The 25,668-nt window shown below is 35.9% G+C and overlaps 1 protein-coding gene across 14 annotated transcripts in view; it reads left to right on the top strand.

Annotated features, from left to right (window-relative positions):
- The window catches only part of NRG1 (neuregulin 1), a 988,266-nt gene that overhangs the window by 943,021 nt on the left and 19,577 nt on the right, over window positions 1–25,668 (top strand). For 10 of the 14 annotated variants that reach the window (XM_073219027.1, XM_017641514.3, XM_017641512.3 and 7 more), the window contains 2 exons: window positions 9,005–9,134; window positions 21,437–21,495. In XM_073219027.1, coding sequence (XP_073075128.1) covers window positions 9,005–9,134; window positions 21,437–21,495 — 189 coding nt within the window. Of the gene's footprint in view, window positions 1–9,004; window positions 9,135–20,772; window positions 20,841–21,436; window positions 21,496–25,668 lie in introns of those variants that run through there. The other 4 variants (XM_017641513.3, XM_017641516.3, XM_036991766.2 and 1 more) reach the window with 3 other exon arrangements.

The following is a 25,668-nucleotide window of genomic DNA, read 5'->3' as shown; positions in this document are numbered from 1 at the left end:
GACATTTTAACTTTACCAATGAGCAGTGAATATTGAAAACAGACCTCAGTTCTGTCTACTAATGTGGTGGGTATTTCCTAGATTGTGTAGAGAGTAATGAGAAAATGTGTGTTAAGCACTTTGAACACCTTAGAAAGAGGTGCAATACAAGGTGTGAAATACAAATGAACTTCATCATTTAGCTCCTGCCTGATTCTAATGTATATAAATACAGGGTAGTGTGGTTTCTTGAATATGGGCCAATTCCTTTCCCAGGGTTAGTGAGCTCTTTTGAACAGCCGTCCTCTCTCACCTAGACCTTTGTAACAGCTTCTTTAGTGGTCTCCTCATCTCCATTTTCTCTTTTTCCAAAGACCATAGAGCCCATTAATGTTATTAATTATGGCCCTCCTCAAAAACTTAACTCACTCCATGGCCTGCAGATTAAGCATTAATTCCAGCCAGGTGATCCAGGGCTTCTCTGATATGGATGCATTATTATTATTACAGAGCTTCATTAGTTTTACCTTCCTATTTTTCATTCCATCTCCTGGTCAAGCTGAGCTGCTGCCTTTCAGTGAACATGATACTCATTTTTCTATATCCACAAACTCATTTGCTTTCCCTGTAGTGGAATGCTTTCTTCTCCCCCACAGACAGACCTAATTCCCCTTAATATATCACCCTCTATTCTGCATATATATTGTTAGATTCACATTTTACTGACCTAATTGATTTATATTTCCTGTTACTGCTGTGAATATGATCCCTTTATCTTACTCGGTTTTCCTGATGTAGTTAATACTAGTATCCAATCATGTCATCTTCAAATAATGATTATTTTACCTTCTCATTTCCTGTACTTATGCCACTGTTTTTTTATTCCTGCCTTATTGCACTGGTTAGAACTTTCAGAGCAATGTTAAATAATAGCATTGGTAGTCGACATCCTTGGCTTGTTGTTGACATTAACAGAAATCTCTCCAGGGTTTCAGTGTTACAAAACTCTGTTAAAAGTAAATATCTTCAGATGACAGAGTAATATTCTAATTCTGCTTTATAAAGACCTATTTTGAAAAGCCTGAAATTGGTATTTTTTGCATTTTTAGATTTTAAACCCTTATATGCATATATTTAAATATGTACATATAGAATATGCTTTAAACATGTATGTTAAAAACATACAAAAGTACAAAAAATAGTATAATGAATCTCCATGTAGCCATCATCCACTACAAAAATAATCAGCCTTCTTTCATCTTGATCCTACCTACCACTTCTCTTCCCTCTTTCTGTTTTGAAACAAATTCCAGACATCTTATCACCTAATATATAAATATTTCAGCATGTATCCCTAAAAGATAAGGACTATTTTTAAACATAACCATAATACATTTGACACACACACAAATTAATGACAACCCCACAGTAATATTAATTATGTATTCAGAGATCAGAATTCCTCTTCATACATTTATAACTTTTTGAATCAGGATACAAATAAGTTTCACACATTGTGATTGCTTTATATGTCTCTGCATTCTCCTTTAAATGTCCATATTTTGGATTTTTCTTTCCTTTAACCCTTTTGATTCTACCTCTGCCTCTTTGTCTCTTCATCTTCTTTCAGTTTTTTTGTTTTTAAGAAACCAGATTATTTGCCCTGTAGAGTTCTTCATAGTCTAGGTTTTGCCCATTGCATCCCATGGTATCTTTTATTACGTTCCTCTAACCTATGTACTTCCTATAAATTAATAGCTCTATCTGGATGCTTGGTTAAATTCAGGTTTGACTTTGGAAATAAGAATACTGATAGATAGTTTCATAGAAATTGATTTTTAACTGCATCAGATGTTGGTTCTATGTCTAAAATGACCATATGGCTTTTATTTTTTGACATGCCATGATCTTTAAAAAATTTGTTGAATAAGATAATGAATTTGCCTCATAGTTTCTGTCTCCTGACCTTTCATCTACTTTCATTTCTAAATGTATTTTAGTTGATGAATAAATTAACCTATGTTGTTAAATGTCACATGGTAATTTCAGCAGCTCAGCTGAGTAACTGAATCCTTGATCAGTCCTGTTTTGATTTGTTTTGTTTGGTGCTCAAACTTTTGACTAACTTGGAAAGTGACAGGTTAACATTTTCCACATTGACATGACCTTCTCACAACCAAATTGATACTGCTAGAAAAATGCAGAGTACAGTAAAGAATACATGCCTTCTACATTTTGCCCTATGAGATCTATAAATATATCAAACTTAGCCAGTCAAATGGACTGCTAATATTTGCTTTACCTACTAGATGGATTTTACTCTGCCAGAATAGGTATTGAGGGGAAAACAATCAAGAAACAAAAATTTGAAGAACTTGAAATTTTGTCAACTCCTGGCTATGAAAGTTTTATACTCACACAAAACTGTGACTAGCAGGAAATAAAAGGCAGAACTGTATTTCTGGAGTTGCCTTCTTAGCTAAGAAAGTATTATTGGTTTTGTAAGGAAGAAAATAAGGCTTTCTTGTACCTCCATCCAGCCACTGATCCATTGCAGGAAGAGAATCTACCTCTTTAGAAAATCTATGACATCTTAGAAAGTATTTCTGTCATTGAGCTGTTGCTTTAAAAATTAGTAGACTATAAAGATTATACTGTGTCATGAGTGAATTGTGCCATCTGAAAAAAAAATAGCAACTTGAATGTTTGAAAAATAACCTTTCCTGACAATTTTATTTTTCTAAGGATAACACTATCTAAAGACACCAAATCATTTGCTCAGCAACTGCTGGGAACTTGAAATCTGCTTTCTGTTTAGCTACAAATGAGACCAGTATTACAACAGAAATTATAATTTTGTTTTATGAGGAGAAACACCCAAAGGTCTTTTCATTCTGTTGAAGAAGGAAGAAATAATACTAGCGTCTGCCCAGGGAGCTTGTAAGACAGAGAGGAATCTAAAAGCAATCTTGTTAACCTGCTAAAGCCCCAATATACATTTAAAAAAACAGAAAGCAAGCATTTCCTAATTCACCTGGGTGACCTTGTATAGCCTTCCCATGTACTTCTGTGAATTCTTTGCTAGAGATATTTTATTAAAGACCACAGAACTGTTCTTTTGAGTTGATTTGTATCTTCTTTTTGAATATGGGATGAACTATAAACTATGTTAAGAATTTTTTCCCAGTCCACCATTCTGTGTGTTTAAATGATGCCAGAGCCCAAGTTTGTCACTTAAATCAATTAACCTCCCTTCGCCCTTGGTGTCACCTTGTTTTTTGGACAAACTCACCTCCTCTGTGAACCTCTTAAGTACTGCCACGTTTTTAGCTAAGTCCTCAGTCCATCAACTGAGATGCCCCAATTGTCTTTCAGAAAGTTCCGGTTCCTTATGGTTTCATGATGTTTCTCTGGCTTCCCCTTCTTGTTTCCTTAGCAAAGTTGGGTAGAGGAGAGTCCTAGAAGATGGTAGCCTACTTTAAATCACAATATTGGCTCTGGGAACCTCCAAGTTAGTACCAGTTTCTTTTTATCTCCTCCTGTCACTTTTATTTTTTCCTTTTCAAATACCTATTTGCTATTCAGCAAAGGATTGAATGATGACTCAGAAAAAAATGCCAAGCCAGAATGACAATGCTTCCATCAGTCTGAGTCAGGCTCTAGACTTTTTACTTTAGAAAACTAATGACTCTCCCGTCATTCCCTTGTCATCTATAGAAGCTGCGTTGGGTAGCGCAGCTATTTCTGCTCATCTTTTGCTCCAGAGCTTCATTTTCAGGAGCCACATAAGCATTTCTTTCCAAGTAAGAGTTCAAAGGCTTCTAGTACATAATTGCAGAGGAGCTATATTTCAAGCGAGAAAAATAATTTCAGATTTTTTTTTAACTGGGAAATCTAAGAAGAAGAAAGCATGCATATTTCTAAGTACCTAGCCATTGAAGATCACAGGGAAGGTTTAAAAAATCTGTAATGTTGTAGCAATTGACAGTTTCATATTGGAATAGATAAACTGTTAAAACATATGTATTTCATTGAGAAAATTTCATAGAGTTATTTAGTTTAAATTTCTGCAGGTATATCTTTAAATTTTTTCCTAAAATCTAGTGGTAAGGATACATTCACTCAGGGAAGACAGGATCTAATGATTGCTCCTTGGGGTAAACACTGTACACTCATGCTAATTCCTGCTAATTGTCAAAGAAGAATAGAGTGGCTTCTTATCAGCAATTTGCATTTGTGTAATGGCCCTGGTCTGTCGGGGCTGTCTGCTTCACCGATAAGGAAAACACCACTTAAAACAAGCAAGAAAGCAAGCCATCCTTTCCAGCATTATTTTCTTTTTAGCCTGCCTTGAGCAGAAAAGGCCTAGAATTCCACAGGAAATATTGTGTGATTCCGTGGGAAAACATTTAGTATCAAACACAGAACATTTCATTACTCCTTAACTTTTTATTCTGTGAATTTATAAAAGCATTCAACAGTATGTGATTTCTAAAATGTTAATGTTACAGTTTTTATTGTGTCTCAGATACTATGAATGGTCATACTATTTTTAAATATGTTATAATTTTTAAGCTGTTACAATAACACAAAAGATTGTAAGTACATTTAATTCATGTACCTTGGTAGTTCAGTCAGAAATATTAAAAAGTTGTTGGAATCTTGAACATTGAAAATAGTCACATATTTAGGATGTTAGTTTTTTTCTCTTTTAACTTGAACTGTTCTTTAATTTAATTTATAGCAAATATAGTGGTTATTAATTATTGCTAGGTGGCTATGATAAAGTTAAAATAGAGTATGTCATTGATCTTTACTTAATGCTTTGCAATCATGCAGTGGTTGCCCCTCCAAATTAGACCAGCTCCACATTTTGTAGAAGAATAATTTACTAAGAAACATTTGAGACTAGATGAGATATAATTCCAGAAATGTTTTTGCTTTTCTTTGTTCCATATTTATACCATTAGTAATAGTAACAGTATCATATACTGTTGTGCAGTGTTTGCAACTGACAGAGTATTTTAATCACACTTTGAAACAACTCTGTCATACCTCATTTTTACAGCTGAATTTCCTGAGGCAGGTGAGCAGGACAAGAGTCACACAGCCAGGTGGCAAAATTGAGACTTGGACCTGATTTTTCTCAGCTAACTCATGTTCATTTCATTACATTTTATCTCTAAAGGTCTCCTTTTAGGGAGAATTGCTCACAGTTTTGCAGTTCTTGAGCCCAGGAACTCTAGTTCTTACCATTATGTGTTGCAAATACTAAACTGTTACAGAATTGTAGAAGGAAGGAAGGGAGAGAGGGAGGAAAGAAGGAGGAAGGGAAGAGGGAAGGGAGGCTAGAAAGGAGGAGTCCTTTTGTTCGGTGCAGGACTTCAGGAGTACCTACACGGTGATCTTGGTCTCCACATCCTCAGCTGAGTCAGAGTACTGTCCAGCCTCCCCAGGGATGGTCACTAGTCTTGACCTATATGCCAAGAGAGAGCAGGTCAAGAGCAAAACACTCCACAGTACATTCTCTGGTTACAAGTTACTGCTTCATTTATACTTTCTTCCTTATAATATTGTAGTTGTTAACATCACAAGGAAAGCGTGTTTGGGATAAAGTATTCACATAAATGGCACCCATGAAAGTAATGGAGTCTTATTTTGCAATGTTCCTAATTACTGTTCATTTATCACTGACTAGAAGATGACACACTTCCAAATATAACGAACTAGTCACAAGGTGGAGGGAGGCCAGGTTTATGAAGTGCCAAATGAGTGAGGTCCACTTCCCTTACTTCCAGGAACAATTATCAGGGTCACGTTTTATATATTGAAACACAGAATATCTGCAAAATCTTTAACTTCACCTCTCATTAACTCCTGCCACTCCCCCAGAAAGAATGTCATTTCCATAGTTTCATTTAAGAAAGTGCTTTGTCTGTTTCATTAATTTCTGGCAGAATTACCAAAAGGAAACTGACTTAGCAATACAGGCATGTATAAGCCAAGGAGAAAGGAAGTACCTGCAGATTTTATAGATCTGCTTAGGACTGACTGTGCACTGTGTTGAACTCAGGAGAATGAAAGGACACCTGGCAGACGTCTGAAGGGTATATGGACTGTTCTTCTGACAATTACCGCTCATGCCTGTGTTTAGCTGCTCAGAACATCTGCCCCGGGTCGGATCACACTGTGCCTTGTCTGGGAGTTAATTGCTGCTTTACTATTCCATGATCATTTTTGTTCTCTGTTGCTAAATGATGAAAGTGCTTAACACACGATAGTCTGTGACTGTGGGAGATAGTCGCTACTTCATTTTCTCCAAGAATTATTTTACTATCAGATAATCCCATTGTTAGATTCAGGTAATCTAAGAATTTTTCAGATGAATGTATCGTAACTCGGTGCTACAGGATGGCATGAAAGGAATATTCATTTCAGACGGAAATGTTTTTAAAAGACTGAAAAAAGGGACTGTTTTTAGTTTTAACATACACTTAAGCACAAGATCATAAAGTCCAAGGAATGAGTGTGATGTGTCTGTCTCTTGCTTGTATCTGCCCGTCCTCATGGTTAGGTAGCAACGGGGTATCTGCTTGTAGGAACGGAGGTGGGTGTTGGTTTTGTTGTTCTTACAAAAGCTTCAGCATTTGTTCCAAAAGCGTGTCGTTCGGGGTTTGTTGCTCAGTCTGGGTGAGGGGTGATCCTTAGCAACCTGCCAGGGATTCAGAAACCGCTGGGTTCTGCTGGGGACTCCTCATTTTTTCTGCAGGAATGCCTGGTGACAGCACACTGCAGGTGGCCCACTTGGCACTGTCGCCTGGGGTGGCATGGCTACCCTGCCCAATTTGTCATCTCCTTGTAACCTGTCAGCAGTTGAAAATCTGAAGCACAAAACCTTTAACATTTAAGGCAGACTTCCTCCTGATGTTTTTTAAAAGCAATTGCGACAGATGAAAATATTAATACATAGCACTCAAAGAAAGTTTCCACAGGAAGATAAATATTATGTTAAAACTGTATGTCATGCAATGTATAGACAAGTTGTCTACTCCATGATTTTATAGACCAAATGATTCACATGACATTCTGTTCTTCCTGATAAAGATGTAATTGTACAGCTTAAAAGAGGGAGAAGTCACCTCTCTTCACACTCTCTCTGATTCCTTGTGTTTAATTTGTAGACCTGTGAAAGAGACCTTGAAATGCATTTTGAAAAGGACTTTTTGTTGGAATAATAAAAAAATTGACCTAGTTCTTAATTAACATAATAATGATTCAAGAATAGCATATGTCTTTGAAATCCCCAGATTTCCATTTAATCCAAGCTTTTTGTCTGATGGATAAATACCTTCCCTACTTGCCCAGTAATAGTACCTGCTGTTATTCATTCATTCATTCATGAGTGCCAGTTTTCTGCCAAATCCTTTACCTAGATTATTTATGATCTCCACAAAAGTCCGGTAGGGGTGCCATTACCCCTGTTTTCTAAATGAGAAAATTGATCATCTGGGTGGGGAAGTGACTTGCTCCAGGAACACAAAGCTAGCAGGAGATGGGATTTGAACCACTTATGTCTCCAAAGGGCAAGTCATTTGACTGTCCTTTGGTGATACTCCTAAAAGCCACACTGAGAGCAGTGAAAAGGTCCAGAAACATGCTTTAGACAAGAGAAAAAGAGGCAAGAAAGGTCTTGTAGTTCAGAAACTAAATGATCAGTTGTTGGCTGTTTCGACCTGGTAGAGTAAAAATCAAGCAAAGCTGGAGGAGAAACTGGGTTAAAAGTCAAAACAAAATGTGCACTTGTAAAGGAAATGAAGAAGAAAGGCAGAAGAAGTGGAAAAATAGTCCATGACAGGGCAAATAAAAGTAAACAGGACATCTGAAATTCACAGGCAAGTAATAAAATAGAAATTGTTAAGGAAGACAGACAATTAAAAATCACTAAGAATGAGTCAGTAAACAAGAAAAAACTTCAGTCTGAAGATGATTTTTTTTTTCCCTACAAGAGTAAACAGCATCGTCATTGACTTGACATACTGGTTTTTCACTTTCACCCCGATCATATCAGCGATGAATATTATGTAAATTAGACTGTCTTTGGCTGAGACTGAGCACTGTGGTGTTCCCAGTGATGTGAATGGGGAGAAGTTCTGATGCTAAAGCCCCTGGAGTCTCAAGACTCAGAGCTTTGGCTTCATTTAATTCACCTACCCAATGGTGGAGGCATCCTCAACTTCCCTTTCACATAACCTGTTTGACATGCAAACATCATGCTTGTCACGTGAGGATGCTGTACACCAAAATCAAGACTTGTGTCTGCTCATAATTCAAAATGGGAGAATTTTGTAGTGCATTATTTGACATTTGCAACAATATTAGATTGTCTTTCCATTTCCTCACTAGCATGATGGCAAGCAAACAGACATTCAACAGTGTTCTTCTGTGTGGAATAGTAATTTTGAATAGACACCTGATCTGAATGTTAATATATATTCAATTAATAATATATAATTTTTCATTAGGAAAAATATGCCACCCTGTATTTTTCTTTGCTATACATCATATCTAAAAAGTATCAAGTCAGTATACATATAAAACATAATTTCCAAAATAAGTAGCTAGTTGACATTAAGAAATTGATATTATTTAGGATTGAGATGCACTGACATAACTTTATATCATTATCTTTGAGCCTTCCTGCAAAATATATTTTATGTAATGACAATAGATCTTCTCTTTTCCAACTTCCTTGGAAGATAAATATTGGTTAGAAAAAATGTTGAGTCCCTTTTTCTACTTAATTAAAATTACATTAATTAACTCTAATTATCCTTTTTAAATTTTATTATATTTAATTACACCTAGAAAGTACTGAACTTCTTTGCTGTTGTGTATTAAATCTGCAAGTGTAGTGAAGTCGGCTGGACTTTGTATAAACTCTTCCTTCTAAGAGAATTTAAGATGAATGTCTGTGGAGAAGAAGGAAAGAAATGTAAACCTGTCCACTTCTTTTTCTTCTCTCCAGCTACATCAACATCTACAACTGGAACAAGCCATCTTGTAAAGTGTGCGGAGAAGGAGAAAACTTTCTGTGTGAATGGAGGCGAGTGCTTCATGGTGAAAGACCTTTCAAACCCCTCAAGATACTTGTGCAAGTAAGAAAAGAACCCCTTTGTGTGGCTTCTGTCCATAATTGCTTCTCTCAGATGGTTCTGTTCCATGGTGTGTTATTGTTTGTTTTTCCAATTCCATTGCATCCTGTTGAATAATGCTGTTTTATTTGTAGAGCATTTTTGAACAGCTCATACCATTTGTCATCTCCTCTCTTATGTTCAGAATTGTTTTTTGCTTTTTTCAGTGTTTTGGGATGTCTGGTTTTGGTTCTTTCGGTCTTCATAATTATGAGGTTGCTTTCCTCATGGTTTTCCTCATTGTTATCTAGAAGAGATGTGCAAATATCATGGAGACCTATAATTTTGGATACCTACTTCTCCATTCAGTGTATGAATTAAGTGGTGGGGTAATGTTCCTTTTTACCCCAGTAATCACCTGCAAACAAATAGGACACCTAAAAGAAGCAGAAGGGCAGAAGATTCTTTACTGACACATCTGGTACTCTTGGCGTTTAGCTGATTGTTTCCTAACTACTTTTAAAAAATGGAATTTAGGTTGATCTCACTAATGAAGAAAAAGCAAATTGCATGTGTTTGGATATGCAGTTACTGTGTGTAGAAGGCAGGTTGTTCTTTCACGCACTGCAGTTAGTTACGGATGTATGGAGAATGGTGCTCTTTCCAACGACCTGAAGGAGTTGATGCACCATTAAGAAGTTATCACAGTTGCTCTTTCTCAACAGGCAGAATAAAACAATGATATTATCAGTAATTAAATATTTAAACCTTGCGATTAAAATTAGCAGGTCTCATTCAAAAGCACATGTGTAGTGTGCCATGCATTTTACATCTATCCTTGATATTTAGGCTGTATGTGGTCCAAGGACTCATATAATTCAATGTGCTAAAAGTTAATGTTTCACTGGAATGATGAAAAATACACAGCTATTTTGTAGTTGACCAATAGCTGTGTCCCATCATTCTAAAGTAGCCATGCTTATCCTAAATGAAATCAAAACTACACCATCGTAAAAACGGTCTCCTGCACCTGAATGTGAGCTTGTAACTGAAATGTTGACAAAAGTAATGTTTGTCAGAGAGACAGTTGTGCTGACAGAAAGAGCAACTGGCAAAATGGAAAAAAAATGGCACAAGAAATAATTAACAAGGACTTTTCCCTTTTACAGCATATAAATGGTAAATAAATATTTATGTCCATTCTAAGACAATTTTAGTTATTTAGTATATTAGTAACTAATAAAGGGCAACTTAAAAGACACACATTTTAAAATCCTAACACCAAACAAAAGTGCCATTTTGTAGGAAATGTTTTGCTGTTTGCTCTGCAGTTCTAGACATGGGCTGTGTGTTCCATATCTCATAGGACCTCAAGGCCATGAACACGGCTCTCAGAAGTGCTTTCTTGCCCTTAGAAGCTACTCTTTAAATAGTAGAAGTGGTTACAAGAGAAGACAAGTTTTGGTGATTGTACAGCTGATTTTATCAATGCAGAAAGACAGCTTACAAAAGTCAGTATAGTCTGTTAGAGTTAAAAAAAAGACTAGGAATCACAGGAGTAGAATTCCAATCTCAATTACTAAACATCATTCTCGTAGAGCTAGCCAAAGCTATAAGTCAAAATAAAATTAATAGGTAAAAGTGTTTTCAAACATTTTAAAGCAAGATAAAAATGGAAGAGTATATAGAAAATTACTCTTTCAGGTCTGAATTATTTCCTATGACTGTCAGTGTTTATTGTTTTAAAATGAACCTCAGAGATTTACCTTTTGGACCTCCAGCCTATTCAAATCTGTATACCTCCAGTTGAGAATTAAAATTGGTCAGTTTTTGTCTGGTTCTGCCAACTTGTTGTAAATTCAGCCCAAACGTGTGAAGTAGGATGAAGAAATGTTACAGTTTGCGTGAAGATTTTCTCTGATGAAAATAGAAAATACCAGAGGCTGAGAATTATAATATGCAAGGTACAAGGTTTATTTATTATATGGGGAAATCTTGTTATTCTTTCCTGATTTTAGGCATACATTAGTCTAATTATGTTTTAATAATGCCCTTTGAAAAAAAAGTTTAATTATAGTTCTTGAAATTCTCCTTTTTAAACAGTTGTACTCATAGTATCTGTGTCTCATATTTTTACTCTTTTAAAAAAGCATTGGAGACCCACTCTATTTTAATTATAATAATGAAACATGATCATTTTTCATCTTAGCCTTTGCCAAGATTTACAAGCTGAGTGAGTACACATGATATTTTCTGCATACCTCCAAGGAGCCAGTGCATTTATTTTCCATATATTAATTTCAGCTATTCCATAGCCCTCCCACGTCCTACACAAAACATGCAATTGCATGAGCACTGTTCATTTGTTCCACTTTGGTATTGTGCCAACAACTGTAATTTTTTCCCACCCACATGGATTTTCATTATATTTTAAGCCCAATCCAGAAAAAAAAAACTTGAAGTGAAATATGTGTTTATACCTCTAATAATTATTACAGCAGCAAACCATGAATGGAAACTTTGATTTCCCCAAGCTAATTGTCTGGGGCATTATGTTTGTCTTCTAATTCTCAGAAAATTGGCTTCATAATTTATGGGGTTTTTTTTGTAATTATAATCTTTCAGAAAAGTATTAAAGCTTATAATTGGGTCCTGTTAGGAAGAACATCTTTGACATCTATGATTCTGATAACATTTTCCCCCCTTTGGACCATGTTTTTATTGCTAATTCAAAGCAAGCTAGTACCTTGAGGTAGGAATTGGAGTTTATTTAACATCCAAAATAACTCGGGCCTTTTGTGTTAAATGAAAGTGTGTTTGTGTTTAATCCCTGCATTAAAAACATCGATGACATTAAAAATAATCACTACTCAGAACTGAAACAAAGGCACCTAATATACCATGTCTTACGATAATGTATTGTTCACTTGAAAAGAGACAGAAAGCATGAAAGTATTGCACAGGCTCCTCATGGACCTGCATTAGGAGCCGGGTCATGGTTTCCGTGTGACCCATCCACTTAGAGGAAACATTACTGAAGCATGAGCCACATCATTCAGAATCAGCTACATCCCTGCCTAAAGATATGACTCAGAAACACCGCACACATGGAAGTTTCCAAGTAGTCTCTCTGGTCACTTAATCCACTGCTGTCTTCTTGGGAGTTGAAGTAGAAGACTTTCCAGCAAATCTGTTCCATCCCCGTTTAGAACAAGGTGTTCCAAATGGATTTACCATGTTAAGCACTTCTCTAAGGGGAGGTTTGCTGATTACTTGGACTTTCCCTGGGGACCGTGTGAAAATTTCAGCAATGGTTCTCATCTTCTACATTTCTCTTCTCTCTATAGTAATTGAGAATTTATCCCCGGTTAAAAATAGTTACAATTCCAGATTACATAAAGATGAGAAAAGAACCATTCCATCTTTCACCCTCTGATGTGCTAGTAGTGATGTGATTTGAAGAACAAGACGATCGATTTGAGCATGACATTGTCCAGATTTTCCTCTTTGCTTTCTCCCCTTGTTCCTGGTGTATCTGTTCTTCTGAACAGTTTTAGTAGAGAACTATTTTGGAAGATGTTGATGTAATTTTTTTAAATCTACAAATGATTTTATACCAGACTGTATTTATAAACCCATTATGTAGTCCCATGGACAGATGTGGCTTCCTCATGAGGGATGAGAGTTTTAACCACCAATTTTGGTGAACAGTCTTGAGCCCTTTCTCTTCAACTCTCTGGACAATATCTTTATTTATAACTTTAAGTTAATATGTTCTCCAAAGTTCTTTCCAGGGAGCCCGCAAAATTAAATGAATTCATTTCTGCTGAAGTACTTCTAGCTCTTGGGAAGCAAGCTTTGTTTTTCCATATAATAAAAAAGTAAATGGTGGTATTACAGCCTCTCTGTAGACATTGGAAAAATATGTACACCTGTCTTAACAGATAGTGTTATCATATTTAATCCCCAATTCTTCATTTTATTTAACTCTAGCAGCTTTTATATGGTTCAGTGAGGCAACCCACTAGTTGTATAATTTTGCATTTGATACATTATTGAATCTCTCTAATCATTATCTTCCTTTTGTATAAAAATGAAAAAACAAGACTTGGGAAGGTGGGCAATACTGTCAAACAAAAACTTATGATTTTATATAATTAATTTTCATGAAATCATGTAGTATATTTGAGAGCCTATATCATGTGGTACATTATTGTAGGAAATAGTTATGAAAAATATGTAACTGTAGGAGGTAAAGCCTCACAAATATAGTATGATAAATGAAACTCAATAAATGAAATATTAATTAAGATTTGTTTATAGAACAACTATATCTATGCCAGACATTTCTGAAAACACAGAGAACATATAAGACGTGGTCTTTGGTCCCTGGAAACAGTCTCTTTAGGAAAATAAAGTAGCTAAAATAGTAAGTCAATTAAGGGATTATATCCCAAGTGGTACAATGCTGATTATTACAGTAATGAGACTTTAATGAAGGAAAAGAAAAAACTGGAGTAAGTTGGAGAAGACTTTATAAACATACCCATCCTTTATGGAGTCTTTTCATATAGCAGGCAGGTGCTGAGGTCGCAGTCACTGTGTCTGTGAGACATAGTGACAGGCAGATCGAGGCAGCAGCTCCATTTGGGGAAGTGAAACAAACAAAAAACTAAGTTCGACGTTAGAGTTTCTGAGCTCTGAAGACCAGGCAGAGGACAGTGGGCACTGTGATAGGTAATAGGGAGTAGTCACTTCCAGAGCAAGGGAATGACACCATAAACATAGCAGATGTTTAAGGAAGAGGGACTCCCATACAGGCTTGAGAAACCTGGGAACTAGATCAGATGGGGAGAGAAAGTCAAAGACACTAGCTAAGATTACAGTTATAAAATCCTGGCATACTGGTGACGATATTCATACCACTTGTTGGTAGCTGCATTAACATAATTGAGAGGATGATGGTTCAAGTTCATAACTGTGTCCTATGGCCTCTCATCATGGCTATAGAACAAGATATTTGGAATGAATAAAAGGGATATATATATATATATTGGGCTGGAACCTCCAGTCCATAGGAACAGGCTGGACTCTAACTGGACTCTAACCCAGCTCTGGGCCAGTGCATCCTTTTGAATGGGTACGACACTTGCCTGTAGCATTTCTTTGTTCCTGAACGCTGAAACAGTCAACAGGTATGGAAGCCTTTGTGAGAGAGGGTGGATGCAACTTAGATCCTGTGGCTTATATCTAGATAATCCCCTCTGCAGATGACTATGTTTTCTATTTTGTCTGTGTCCCTCATGTATCCAGAATCCTGCTATGTGCCTACTAGGTATTTATGAATTTAGTTTGACTTTCACTCACTAAGATAGGTTGAAGGAAATCCCTTTGTTCTTATAGAAACCAATTTAGGTACATTTTGGCCTAAAATCAGGTACACTAAATGTTTGTAATAGCTTGCTTCCTTTTTTCCTCCTAAAATCATGTATTTATGCCTCTATGAGACAGGCTAGTGCTCAGTATGAAGTGGTGAATAAGCCATGCTGGTGTCCGCTCTCATGGAGTCCTAGGTTATTACAAGTAGCAAACATATTTCAAGTAATTAAATTAATTATAAGTATGCTGAGTACTATGAAGGATATTTAGGGAGCTAAGGGAATGTATAATGGGGATCCCAACTAGTCAGAGGCAGAGATTCGATGGGAAAAAAATACATACAGCCTTCACCTTGAGGAGCAGATAGTCTATTTAAAATAAATGCATAATTTAAAATATTTATATTGAATGATTTAAGTAAAAAAGTGAATATTTAGATGTTTTATCATAAAATAAAGGCTGGTGAAATAGATAGAACTGTAAAGTTCTGAATCTCCAAGCCAGGAAGGACATCTGCCAGAGAGGAAGACCAAACCACAGATCAGTCAATACGTCATTGTGTCGCAGTGGCACGGAGATGTATGAGATGTGGATTGATCCCATACCCGATTAAATTGTTTGACCCCACACTTACAGATGCATCATGCAGAATGAACGGTGGCAAGGATTTTAGTCTGCACATGAGCATATCAGAACAAGCTGTACAAACAGAGTTTGGGAAGGGCACCAAGGGTCAAACGAGGACAGGTTAATTCATAAACACTGCCACCCTCATTACTAGGATTGTATGTCTTAGACATTGAAAAACAACACTGGAGAGCCAGGACAACTGAGATTTGTTTTCCTCAGTATTCACCCATGACTCCAGTGTGGCCACTCTGTGGGTGCTATTATCTCATGGATTGAGAACTAGTCCCCAGATCCTAATAAAGAAGAAAAGGGATGATACATACTAGCTGAACAGTGATGGGGCGGTATAGGGTTAGATCTGAAGGAAATGGTATTGAAACTCTTTATGTTTAATATTTCCTTTAATGTTGAAGAGGGCCTTCCCTTGAGGAAAGAAATGTCTTCTGCAGATGATGCCGTAAAGAACCCTAAAACACAAATTAGAAAAGCATACACAGACCTCAAGAAATTTCACTTGAAGACAGATAACAGAGTGAGGTTCATCTCGGAAAAATGCAGACTAATGATAACAATGCATTTGGGAAAAAGTAATCTACAACACAGATACTCAGCCAGTAAGTAGACGAGTTCTAGCCAGAATGCGGAGCAGGCGAAGGGGTGAGGAAAGTCAGTGTGTGCGGTATGATGCTCTAGAGAAACGACAGCCCCGTTCGAGCTAGTGTTCACACTGCAACTCTAGTTCACACAGAGGGAGAGCAAAAGGCCGCGACGCATAACAGGTAAACTCACTGATATTCCTCAATATATATTTGTTGGCCCTTCCATTACTCAGTATTTGTGAACATAGACATCGCAGAAATGATTTTAGGTGCTGCACAATCTGAAGGAAATGCCGAGAGTGGTATGGAGGTGAAGCCAAAAGGCAGTATGTCTCTTCTTTTTAAAATAAGGTATTTTGAAATTGTCCAAATCATTCATTGTAAAGTGGTGACTTAGGCATGAGGAAATATCAGATGTAGACCTTGTTTCTCCCTTGTCCTGCCTGGTCAAGGGAAGGCCTGATGAAAATCAATGACACTAAGAAATAAAAGAAGAGAAAGGATATCTGAGGATGGCTTATAAATCAACCATAAACTTATGAAACCATTTATAGGTTCATAAAATAAGCAAACCCTAAATAACCAGAAATTTCTTGGAGGTTTGAAGATACCTTTGAATGTGTCTAATATATCACCAAAAAATGGGAACTAATTTATTCAAATAGAATATAGAAAACATATCAACCACTAAATTGATTCTCAAAATACATAAATGTATGAATGATTACATATCAGGATAGTCATCATGTATTAAGGTTATTATTAAGAAGTTCTTACTTTACTGATGCTGTGTGAGAGTCTTAGTTACATATATTGGTTTATGGAATCCTAGGCTAACTGGTATTTCAGTAACAGGATTTAACTTTGAGATAATGGAGTTATTGTTACGGTCTTTTCCAGATTCCAAACACAATGTTAAAGGTTTCTGTTTAGGGAATGGAGTCTGTGAGGAGCATATTGGGAGCGCCTATAAAAAATTATTTAGGTGGCTACAGAGGAGATTCTGTCATAAGCTGTACAAGTAAAAGCCTTAAGTTTGGTATTGATCTGTTCTTGGCAAATAGTTGGCTGTAGGAACATCTCTTTGATACGGTTCTTTTTTGGTCACTGCAGTCTGATCCTATCTTTGGCTTGACTTAAACAACATTTTATGAGAGCCCTTTATGAGCCAGGCACTGTGCTAAACATTAGAGATACAAAATGATCAAAATATGGTCACTGTCCTTATAAACAGATAATCACAGCACAGACAGGTTCAGGCTAGGAAAGCCATCAGGGCAGGGAACAATGTGAGAGCCAAAGAGGGAATCCTCGCCCAGGGCAGGGACGTGGGGAGATGGGGAGGCAGAGATCAGGAACGAGGTTTGTTGGAGGAAGTGATGACCAAATTCAGATTGTCATGTTAACAACAGTCAAATGTAAGTATTTCCAACTTCTAATCTGGTATGTGAAACAAATGGTATATATAAATTTTTAAGCTACAAGGCAGGCTTTATTATTCAAGGAGATTCATTTAAGAAATAAAATTCTTGGAATTCCTCAATCTCATGTTAAAGCACATTGTTCAAAGTCAGATTAAATTTGCCATACTCTTACCTTTGTGGAGAGTGATAGATTGGATGATTAACGTGCAGTGCTAATGTAGAAATGTGTCATAGCCAATCTCCCTATTCTTTCAGAAGTAAGTCCATGGAATTTAATCAGAACTTGTAGATGAAATGAGTCTGTATTTGCATATGCTTTCTCTGTGCAGTCAATACTGTCTGCAGGTTGCTTGTGCAGAAACTGTTTCTGCTTCCTTCCATTTGATTGGGCAACAACTCTAGATGTCCACAAAAGCTGCATAATGATGGTTGTCACTGAACACTTGAGTTGCTTAGGGAAAGTTATTTGCAATTTGTTTTACTTCCATGATTGTCTTAAAAATCCATTCTATCAGAAATGTTTTTTAAAAGTCCCTGAGTCTTCCCTGATTGGTAATGAATTCAGAAGAAATTATGTCAGGGCTTTTGCACAGTGATTCCATGTGTTAGGATGAGCATCACTTCCCCGACCTTTACGGTAAAAGAAAACTTTGATAATCACTTAGTTAAAACCCTTCATTTTATCACGGAGAAAACCAAGACCCAACGAAGGTATATGGGCTGTACTCACATCCAAGCAGCAAAATACGACAATGCTAGAATAGAGGGTCCTTGGCATCTTAAACTTTAATGTACGTGCAGATCTCTTGGCCATCTTGTTAAAATGCAGATTCTCATTCAGTACTTCTGGCCCAGGGCCTGAGAGTCTGCATTTCTGCTAACAATATTCCAGGAGATACTGGTACTGTTGGTCAATGGACCACACTTGGAATAATAAAATTTATCTGAATAAAGATAAGCATTAGGTAAAGGATAGTTCTGGGTCAGATATAGCTGATTTGGATTGACACCTCAGAGATATAGTATCACTGCACTGATCTATGTCATCCTACGAAGAGATAAACTGTTCTCCCATAATGCTAGTTCCTAGGAAACAGCATTTTAAAAGTTCATACTAATTAGAAAATTGATTGTGTTTAAGATTTTTTTATCCCCTTCACCTAGTTGTCCTGTGCCCTGCAATTTCAAAACTGGCATCTAAGGTGCCTAATGACAATTTTCTAATAAATATATGCCATCTCTTAAGATACTCATGATTCCTCAGCTATTTGTTAATTTCATGACCCTTAAATAAGTGCATGTCTTGCCTCCAATGACTCCCTCTCTGTCTCTCTCCCCTCCCCCTCTCCCTCACACACACACACACACACACACACGGTATTCACATTTCTTACACCATGTGTTCTTTGTATGAAACAAATGGATTATTGTGTAATTAATATGAGAATTTTAGTTTTTATCAAGAATGCAAAAACAGGTAAGATGAAATGGTCATTATAGAATGTATCTTTAATTCTGGAATTACCTGCTTCATTATAAGGTTATGTCTATATGTATCTAGAGTCCTAGCTCAGAAACAAATACACAAATCAGAAACCCCATATGCCCCAAAAATTATGATGTCAAATAAATTCTATGGAAAACAGGTTTCCATATATTTTTTGTAGGTATCTGTGAAGATGTTCTTACTGAAGCATGTAGAATGCCTTCTTTATGAAACATGACCCAATCTGACAGGTTATAGTTATTAGTTTTGCATTTCTGTAGTTAGCTTTTCCTCTAGTCACTGAAGCAAAAATATTCTGACCAAAATAACCAGATCATTTATATAAATGTGTTTTGAAGAGCCCAAAAGGGCTATATCAATACATGATGTTTGTTGTTGAGCTTATTGATATTATTGTTAATCATTATAATTATACTTTAAGTTTATACAAGTACTCAAGGGACTAAAAATCTAGAACAGCTAATATTTTATCTTATAGGCCATTCTTCATGAAATAAGAGAATTAGATATACCAAACTACTTGGTAACATTTTTTGGCATTGAATTTGGCTTTAAGGGAAATGAAAGAAAAAAATCACCCTCATATGAGTAAAAATGAATAGTTTTATTCATAACTCTTTGATACCAAAAAGATAGCATTTATTGTTATTTACTCTAGAGAAGAAAGGGTTGTATGTAAATCACAAGGTATGTGCTATCAGAGGGGGCTTTGTATGATAGTTATTGTATAGGTGAACTATTAATAGTAATCATGGCTATGGGTATTAAACATCTGTAAGTATACGTGATTCCTAGAACCTTTCAATGGCCCTTTTTATTAGAGCATGACAATAGGTAAAATGAATCCAGTCTGAAATGCTTTAGCTCCTGGAGTAGCAGCAATAAAAAGAACAATTATAAAGGACTTTCATATTCAGGCACAGCCCCATCACATGACCTGAAGAGCAATATTATATCAAGATTTCAGAATTTTGATAAGTAACTGTATGTGTGTGAGTAAAATGCAAAATTTCACACAATTTCAAAATACAGTTGACTTTTGTACAACATAGGTTTGAGCTGCACAAGTCCACTGATACGTAGATTTTTTTTCAATAAATGCATTGGAAAATCTTACGGAGATTTGTGACAATTTGAAAAAAATTTTTCTTTAACTTACTTTATTGTAAGAATACATATATAATACATATACAAAAATATGTTATCTGTAAGGTTGCTTGTTGACAGTAGACTATTAGTAAACTCTTTTGAGAAGTCAAAAGTTACATGTGGATTTTCGACTGCACAGGGGGTTGGTGCCCCTAATGCCCACGTTGTCCAAGGGTCAACTGTAGTTTTGCCTTAAATGCAAAATGACATCTATTAAGTACCACTGTAGAATAACTGTTTACGTTTTTTAAATATATGTCTTTGATTTGACCTAATTGGAAGGAGTGAAATTTGTACTGGTAAACAGCTGCCTCTTTCTGTCTTTCGACATGAAAAATGAGACCTAATTTGTAGTATTTAAAAAGAAAAGGGAATGTATTTTTTTTGTCAGTTATCACTAGAGTATGAAAGTGCTTCTTTTGTAGTTTGATGATTTAACTTATAACTTACAAAAATACCTATGAGATAAGTACAAAATAAGTGTATATAAGAGAAAAGGCTCAGGATCATTTAAATGATAAAAGATTGTAGATGGAACCGTGCATGTGCTTCTCAAAAGCAGTGTTTTAACATAGTAAGAGTCAATGATCAAGGGCAGGGTTTTAACATAGTAAAAGTCAGGGATCAATGGTAAGGTTTTAACAAGTAAGAGTCAGTGAACACTGGCAAATGAGGAAATACCAAAGGGAAAATGACTTAGCTGCCCAGGCCTTGCCACCCCTGTTCTACTTTCCAACACTATAGTTAACTTTCAGTTAACTGATCTTATGAAGACCGAAGCAAACGATGACAAAAACACATACCCCACAGTGTTCATTGGACATGGTTCTCTGAATGTTTTCTTTACCTTTTCTTTGTGTTGTTCAGTCACCAGGTCATTTGTAGGAATCTCCATATTCCATAGGAGGAAAATTGGCAGTCTGAAAGTTCAGTGTCTTTAGCATTCTATTGCTTATCACATTTTTGCCCTCTAGGTGCCAACCTGGATTCACTGGAGCGAGATGTACTGAGAATGTGCCCATGAAAGTCCAAAACCAAGAAAGTATGTTAAAATAATCTGAAATTTGCTTTCTCCCCCAAACTGCAGCAACAATTACTGCCACTTGGTGCTGTTACAGTTCAGTTGCAACTGATTCCTTTTGTCCTAATAATGGTTTAACCACTCGGGGCATAAACCCATTCCATGTGACCTTGTTTAACTGTCTCTCAATGTGGGCTCCAAAATGTCATAAATTTCAAAGAATGAGGGCCAAGACGGCCGGTGACGCCGGCAGCCATGGCAGACAAGCCAACCAAAAACATTTCCTTCCAACATGTTTGACCAGAGCAATCAGATATAAAACGGAGATGAACAACCATCAGGCTTCATTTTAAGTGGCCCCCTTTGAAAGGAAGCAGCCACTTAAAATGCTGGGATCTTTCTGACACAGAAACCCTGCGACTCCGTTTTGTCTCAGTTTTGAGCCCTTTGGGGGAACTGCCAGAGTCTGAAAGCTGTGATTAGGACAAAGTTTCAGTTCCTGAGGTGAACTCACCAAGTCCAGTCAAATGACACTGAAGGAGCTTCTTTCTAGCATATATTCACCTCTTCTCTTTTTCTCTGTTTTTTCTACCATTGTTTTTTGTTTCTTCTCTCAGGTGCCCCAATGAGTTTACTGGTGATCGCTGCCAAAACTACGTAATGGCCAGCTTCTACAGTACGTCCACTCCCTTTCTGTCTCTGCCTGAATAGGAGCATGCGCAGTCGGTGCCGCTTTCTTGCCGCGTCTCCCCTCAGGTTGCACCTAGAGCTAGATGTGTTTTACCAGGTCTAACACTGACTGCCTCTGCCTGTCGCATGAGAACATTAACAAAAGCGATTGTATTACTTCCTCTGTTCGAGCCCAGTTGGCCCTGAGATACTGATAGGTGTGTGAGGCTCCAGATGTTTCTTGAAATCAATATTGAATAATGTGATACAAAACAGAGTCAATATCACACAGTGCGATGAAAATAAAGGCCTTTAAAAGTCTCACTTTTGTTGATAAAATAAAAATCATTCCACTGAGCAGTCCACCTTCTTTATAAAATGGCAACAGCCTTCTGAAGAGGATGTTGCTAAGTTGTAACCACTATGCACTTGAAGCGATGGTAAGTTCATTTGGGTTCCCAGTGTGTTATTTATAACAAATAAACATAATAAAAAGAGTTCAGATGTTTCTCTTCATTAACAGCTTGCATTTAGGTAATAAAAAAGCACTGATTAGGAAAATTAAAAACAAACAAACATTTCACAGCAAATGAGATATCCTGACTTTCTGTTTGTGTTGCTTAGGAAACAAGTATTTCAGGACTAGTTTAAATGATCATTTATTTATGTTAGCATTTCTTAATGCTACTTCCAGTGATAATTTTAGGGGAGAATAGTTGTTATTTTAAATATTTATTACTTACTTTTGAAATCTAACAGTTCACCTCGAGATATGTATTTTTAACTGCCGAACTGGGAAATGTTGATGGATTTCTGTGGCTTCATGAAGTTTTGAACAGTCACTCCTAAAAGACCCAATTCACGTTGTATGTAATTGCATGGATAACTAAACTATGTATTTTCCCTTCTAATGTGAAATGGGACTATAGCTTTTAATTCTGGAGCTTTCAAAGCATTGTATTTAAAACAGATTCCATATAGTTATCCATTGAGATCAAAGGTTAAATTTTTTTCTGTAAGATATTGGAGAATAAATACCTTAGGGGCTGCAGCTGATTCCATCGTTGTCACAAACACTCAACTTTGCCATTTCGAAAGCAGCCATAGACAATATATAACTAATAAGCATGGCTGTGCGCTATTAAAACTTTGTTTACAAAATCAGGCAGTTAGTGGGCTGGATTTGTATACCTCTGGTTTAGACGGTCAGTTGTTCACCCCGAAAAGTACTTCACAAAGCCTATTGCAGGGAAAATTCATGTAACACAAGAAACAGTGATATGAGCTGGTCACTTGGGGGTCTTGAAAGAGCCAGAGATTTACCCTTATTCATATGCGTGCAAAGAATAAGGTCCTGTTCCTTATGTTAATAGGAAGAATAAATGTCATGGAAAAATAAATTCCATATGTATTATGGGGAGATTAGATCCATAATATTCAATCATTTATTTAGTGAGGTTGCTACATATCAAAGATTATGTTATAGGCCATTTCCTGTTGTTAAAAAAAAATGGTAAATTGGCATTGCTAAATTTTCAGACAATCTGCCCTTTATTCACAAATCTTTAAACAATATGCATTTAGGGGGCAGGATTTCTCTCTCCATAGCTATAGATTAATTTTTTAAAGCTAGATAAGATGGAAAGTAAAAATAGAAGGAAAGTAATAGAATTTTACTTAATATATATTTAAAGCCATTCCTTTTCAAAATAGGTTTGTATTCAAATAACAGATTTAGCAAATCCATGCAACTATATAAATACAATAAAACTATATTTTAGAGTTCAATGAAAATTCTGAACGTTTGCATTGTATTTAAATTTTTGGTGTTATATAGAGCTTTGTTGTGCACTGTGCATGTTAGGGCACTGTGTAGGCAATGCATTTTTAAAAAATTGAAGATAATTTCCCAAAATTCTAGTGTAGTTAGGTCTGACTATAGTAAACAGAGAGAATGTTCTCAACTTCTCTTTTAGACCATTGTCTCTTTTGTAAGGTGTTATTTAAAAATAGCCACTATGTATTTAATCAGACTGTGATTCCTTAAGTAAATTCCTCCAGTAAGCTTTCCGGTGCACTTTTGGAAGACAGCCAGGAAAGCAGCATTCATATTTAACCTGATTTAACCAAGATTGATAGGAAGCACATTTATGAACCAAACCTATAATAAATGTATCCCTGCAGCTTCATGTCTGTAAAAGCAAGAGCTTCCAGTCAGAAAATGCTTTCCAAAGTTGTCTTGTCCAGAGTTAATATCCTAACCTCTATGTCTTAAATTCTTAATTTTTATTTCTGCAACCCCCCACCCAATGGAAGGCAGGAAAATTAATTTTTGCTGCTGTAAGAACTTTATGGTCAAGTAGCAATGAAGTCTGCACAAAGGATAAAAGTATGTTGCCACAGTGATAATGTTTAAAATTTAATTATTTGTGTTCATAAAGTCTGAAACATATAATAAAGAAATTTTAAAAGAAAAGATATTCCCTGGCTTCAAAAAAAACCATTTTTCAACTTAAAAAGCCACATTGTCAGTTGAAGAATTACATTCTGAAAGAATATATAACTTTTTAAATGCTTATAAACATATAACTTACATCATTAGGATTTAATATAATTTTTTTTGGCCAGAGGGTCCTATGAGGCATTTATTGACATATAAAAACTCATTTAAAATATGAAAGAAAGGAACAAATGTATATTTTATAATATGTCTTTCTTGAAGGCAGCCATTTTGCCTGGATAAAATATTTATAATACTTTCTAGGAATATAATGTCAAAGTTAGTCAGCTTCAAATTTGAACTATCTTGACAGATAATTCCTACTTGAAATGATTTTGTGTGTGTGTGTGTGTGTATGTGTGTGTGTGTGTTGTGTTGTGTGTTTAGGCAATTCATGATCAATTTATATAATTTATGGAGAGAAGAAAAGCACTTACAGTTTTAATAGTTAGTGCCAGTATGGATAAAGTATGTTGTATATAAACTCACATTTAGTAGGAAATAATTATAGAATAGCCCAATTATAGAGTATATTAAGAGTATAATTTTAGAACTTTTAAGCATCTTCTAACAATGTATAAACTTATCAGATATCCTTCTGAAAAGTAGTTTTGAATGATAGGTTACCAGTGCATAAATTGTGTTGATTTCTAAATGCTTTACAAACCTGTTGAAGTTATTTATTTATCAAACATATACTGTCTTGCTGACAGTAGAATAAAGGCACAAAATTATCATAAATTCCAAGTGAATGTTAGTGAGATTTTAGTGTGTGTGTGTGTTTGTGAGTACTCTCCTGGCAACTTGGGAGTAAGGAGAAAGTCTCCTATTACATTTCAGAGGGCTCAGTGGCAATATGGATTGGTATATTGGAAAGAAAGTATCTGCATTTCGAAAGGTAAGTCAAAAATTAAAAGTCAGACACTAATTGGCCCCATTTAGAGTAGGCATTGACAGATCTCCTTTTAGAATCTCAGAGGTGCAGAAAGTCAAGACTACACATGCCTTTGAGATTATTTGCATAAGGAGGCCCAAGATACTAGAGTAAATTCCTGGAAGTCTTCAAATTTTAACTGAAACCATAATTGTATGTATGTATGTATAATTGTGCTAAAAGAAAATTGTTTTATGGTTCTTTTCTCTAACGCACTTGAAAATTTACCTACAAGTTAATCAGTTTTCTGCAATTACAAGATACTTAAGCAAAGGATTAGTGACTCAATAGTTAATAGTTTCTGAAGACCCTTAGATTTAAATTAATGTTTTATATTGCTTACTGCACAGCAGGAAATCACATGTAGAAAAGGAGACTAAATTGTTTACAGTAACCTTTGTGTTTTTGAATTATTAATTTAATTGGAAAAATGTAGTGGCTAGGCAGAAGTTCAATAGGAAGCATATGATACATAATGAGCCTAAGCCAACATTAGATTAAATAAAACAGATAGAAAGTAATAACATCTTCATAAAACGAGAAGCGTTTTGTGTATTCTGCTCTTCTTGACTCACAATGAAAGAAATATAACCACCAATAGTAAAAATAAATCACAGCAGTAGTTGCTCCAGGTCTACAATGACTAACGCATGTTTCCTTGTTAGGGCTTATGGCCAAGTAATTCCAATTTTAAATACCAATTTCCCTTTGAATTATTTGAAATTGGAGCTGACTGCTATGAATGA

This window comes from Manis javanica, chromosome 12, assembly GCF_040802235.1.
Source record: "Manis javanica isolate MJ-LG chromosome 12, MJ_LKY, whole genome shotgun sequence".
Taxonomy (NCBI): domain Eukaryota; kingdom Metazoa; phylum Chordata; class Mammalia; order Pholidota; family Manidae; genus Manis; species Manis javanica.
Note: the sequence above shows the minus strand (reverse complement) of the source record. Positions and strands in the feature narration are given on the sequence as shown.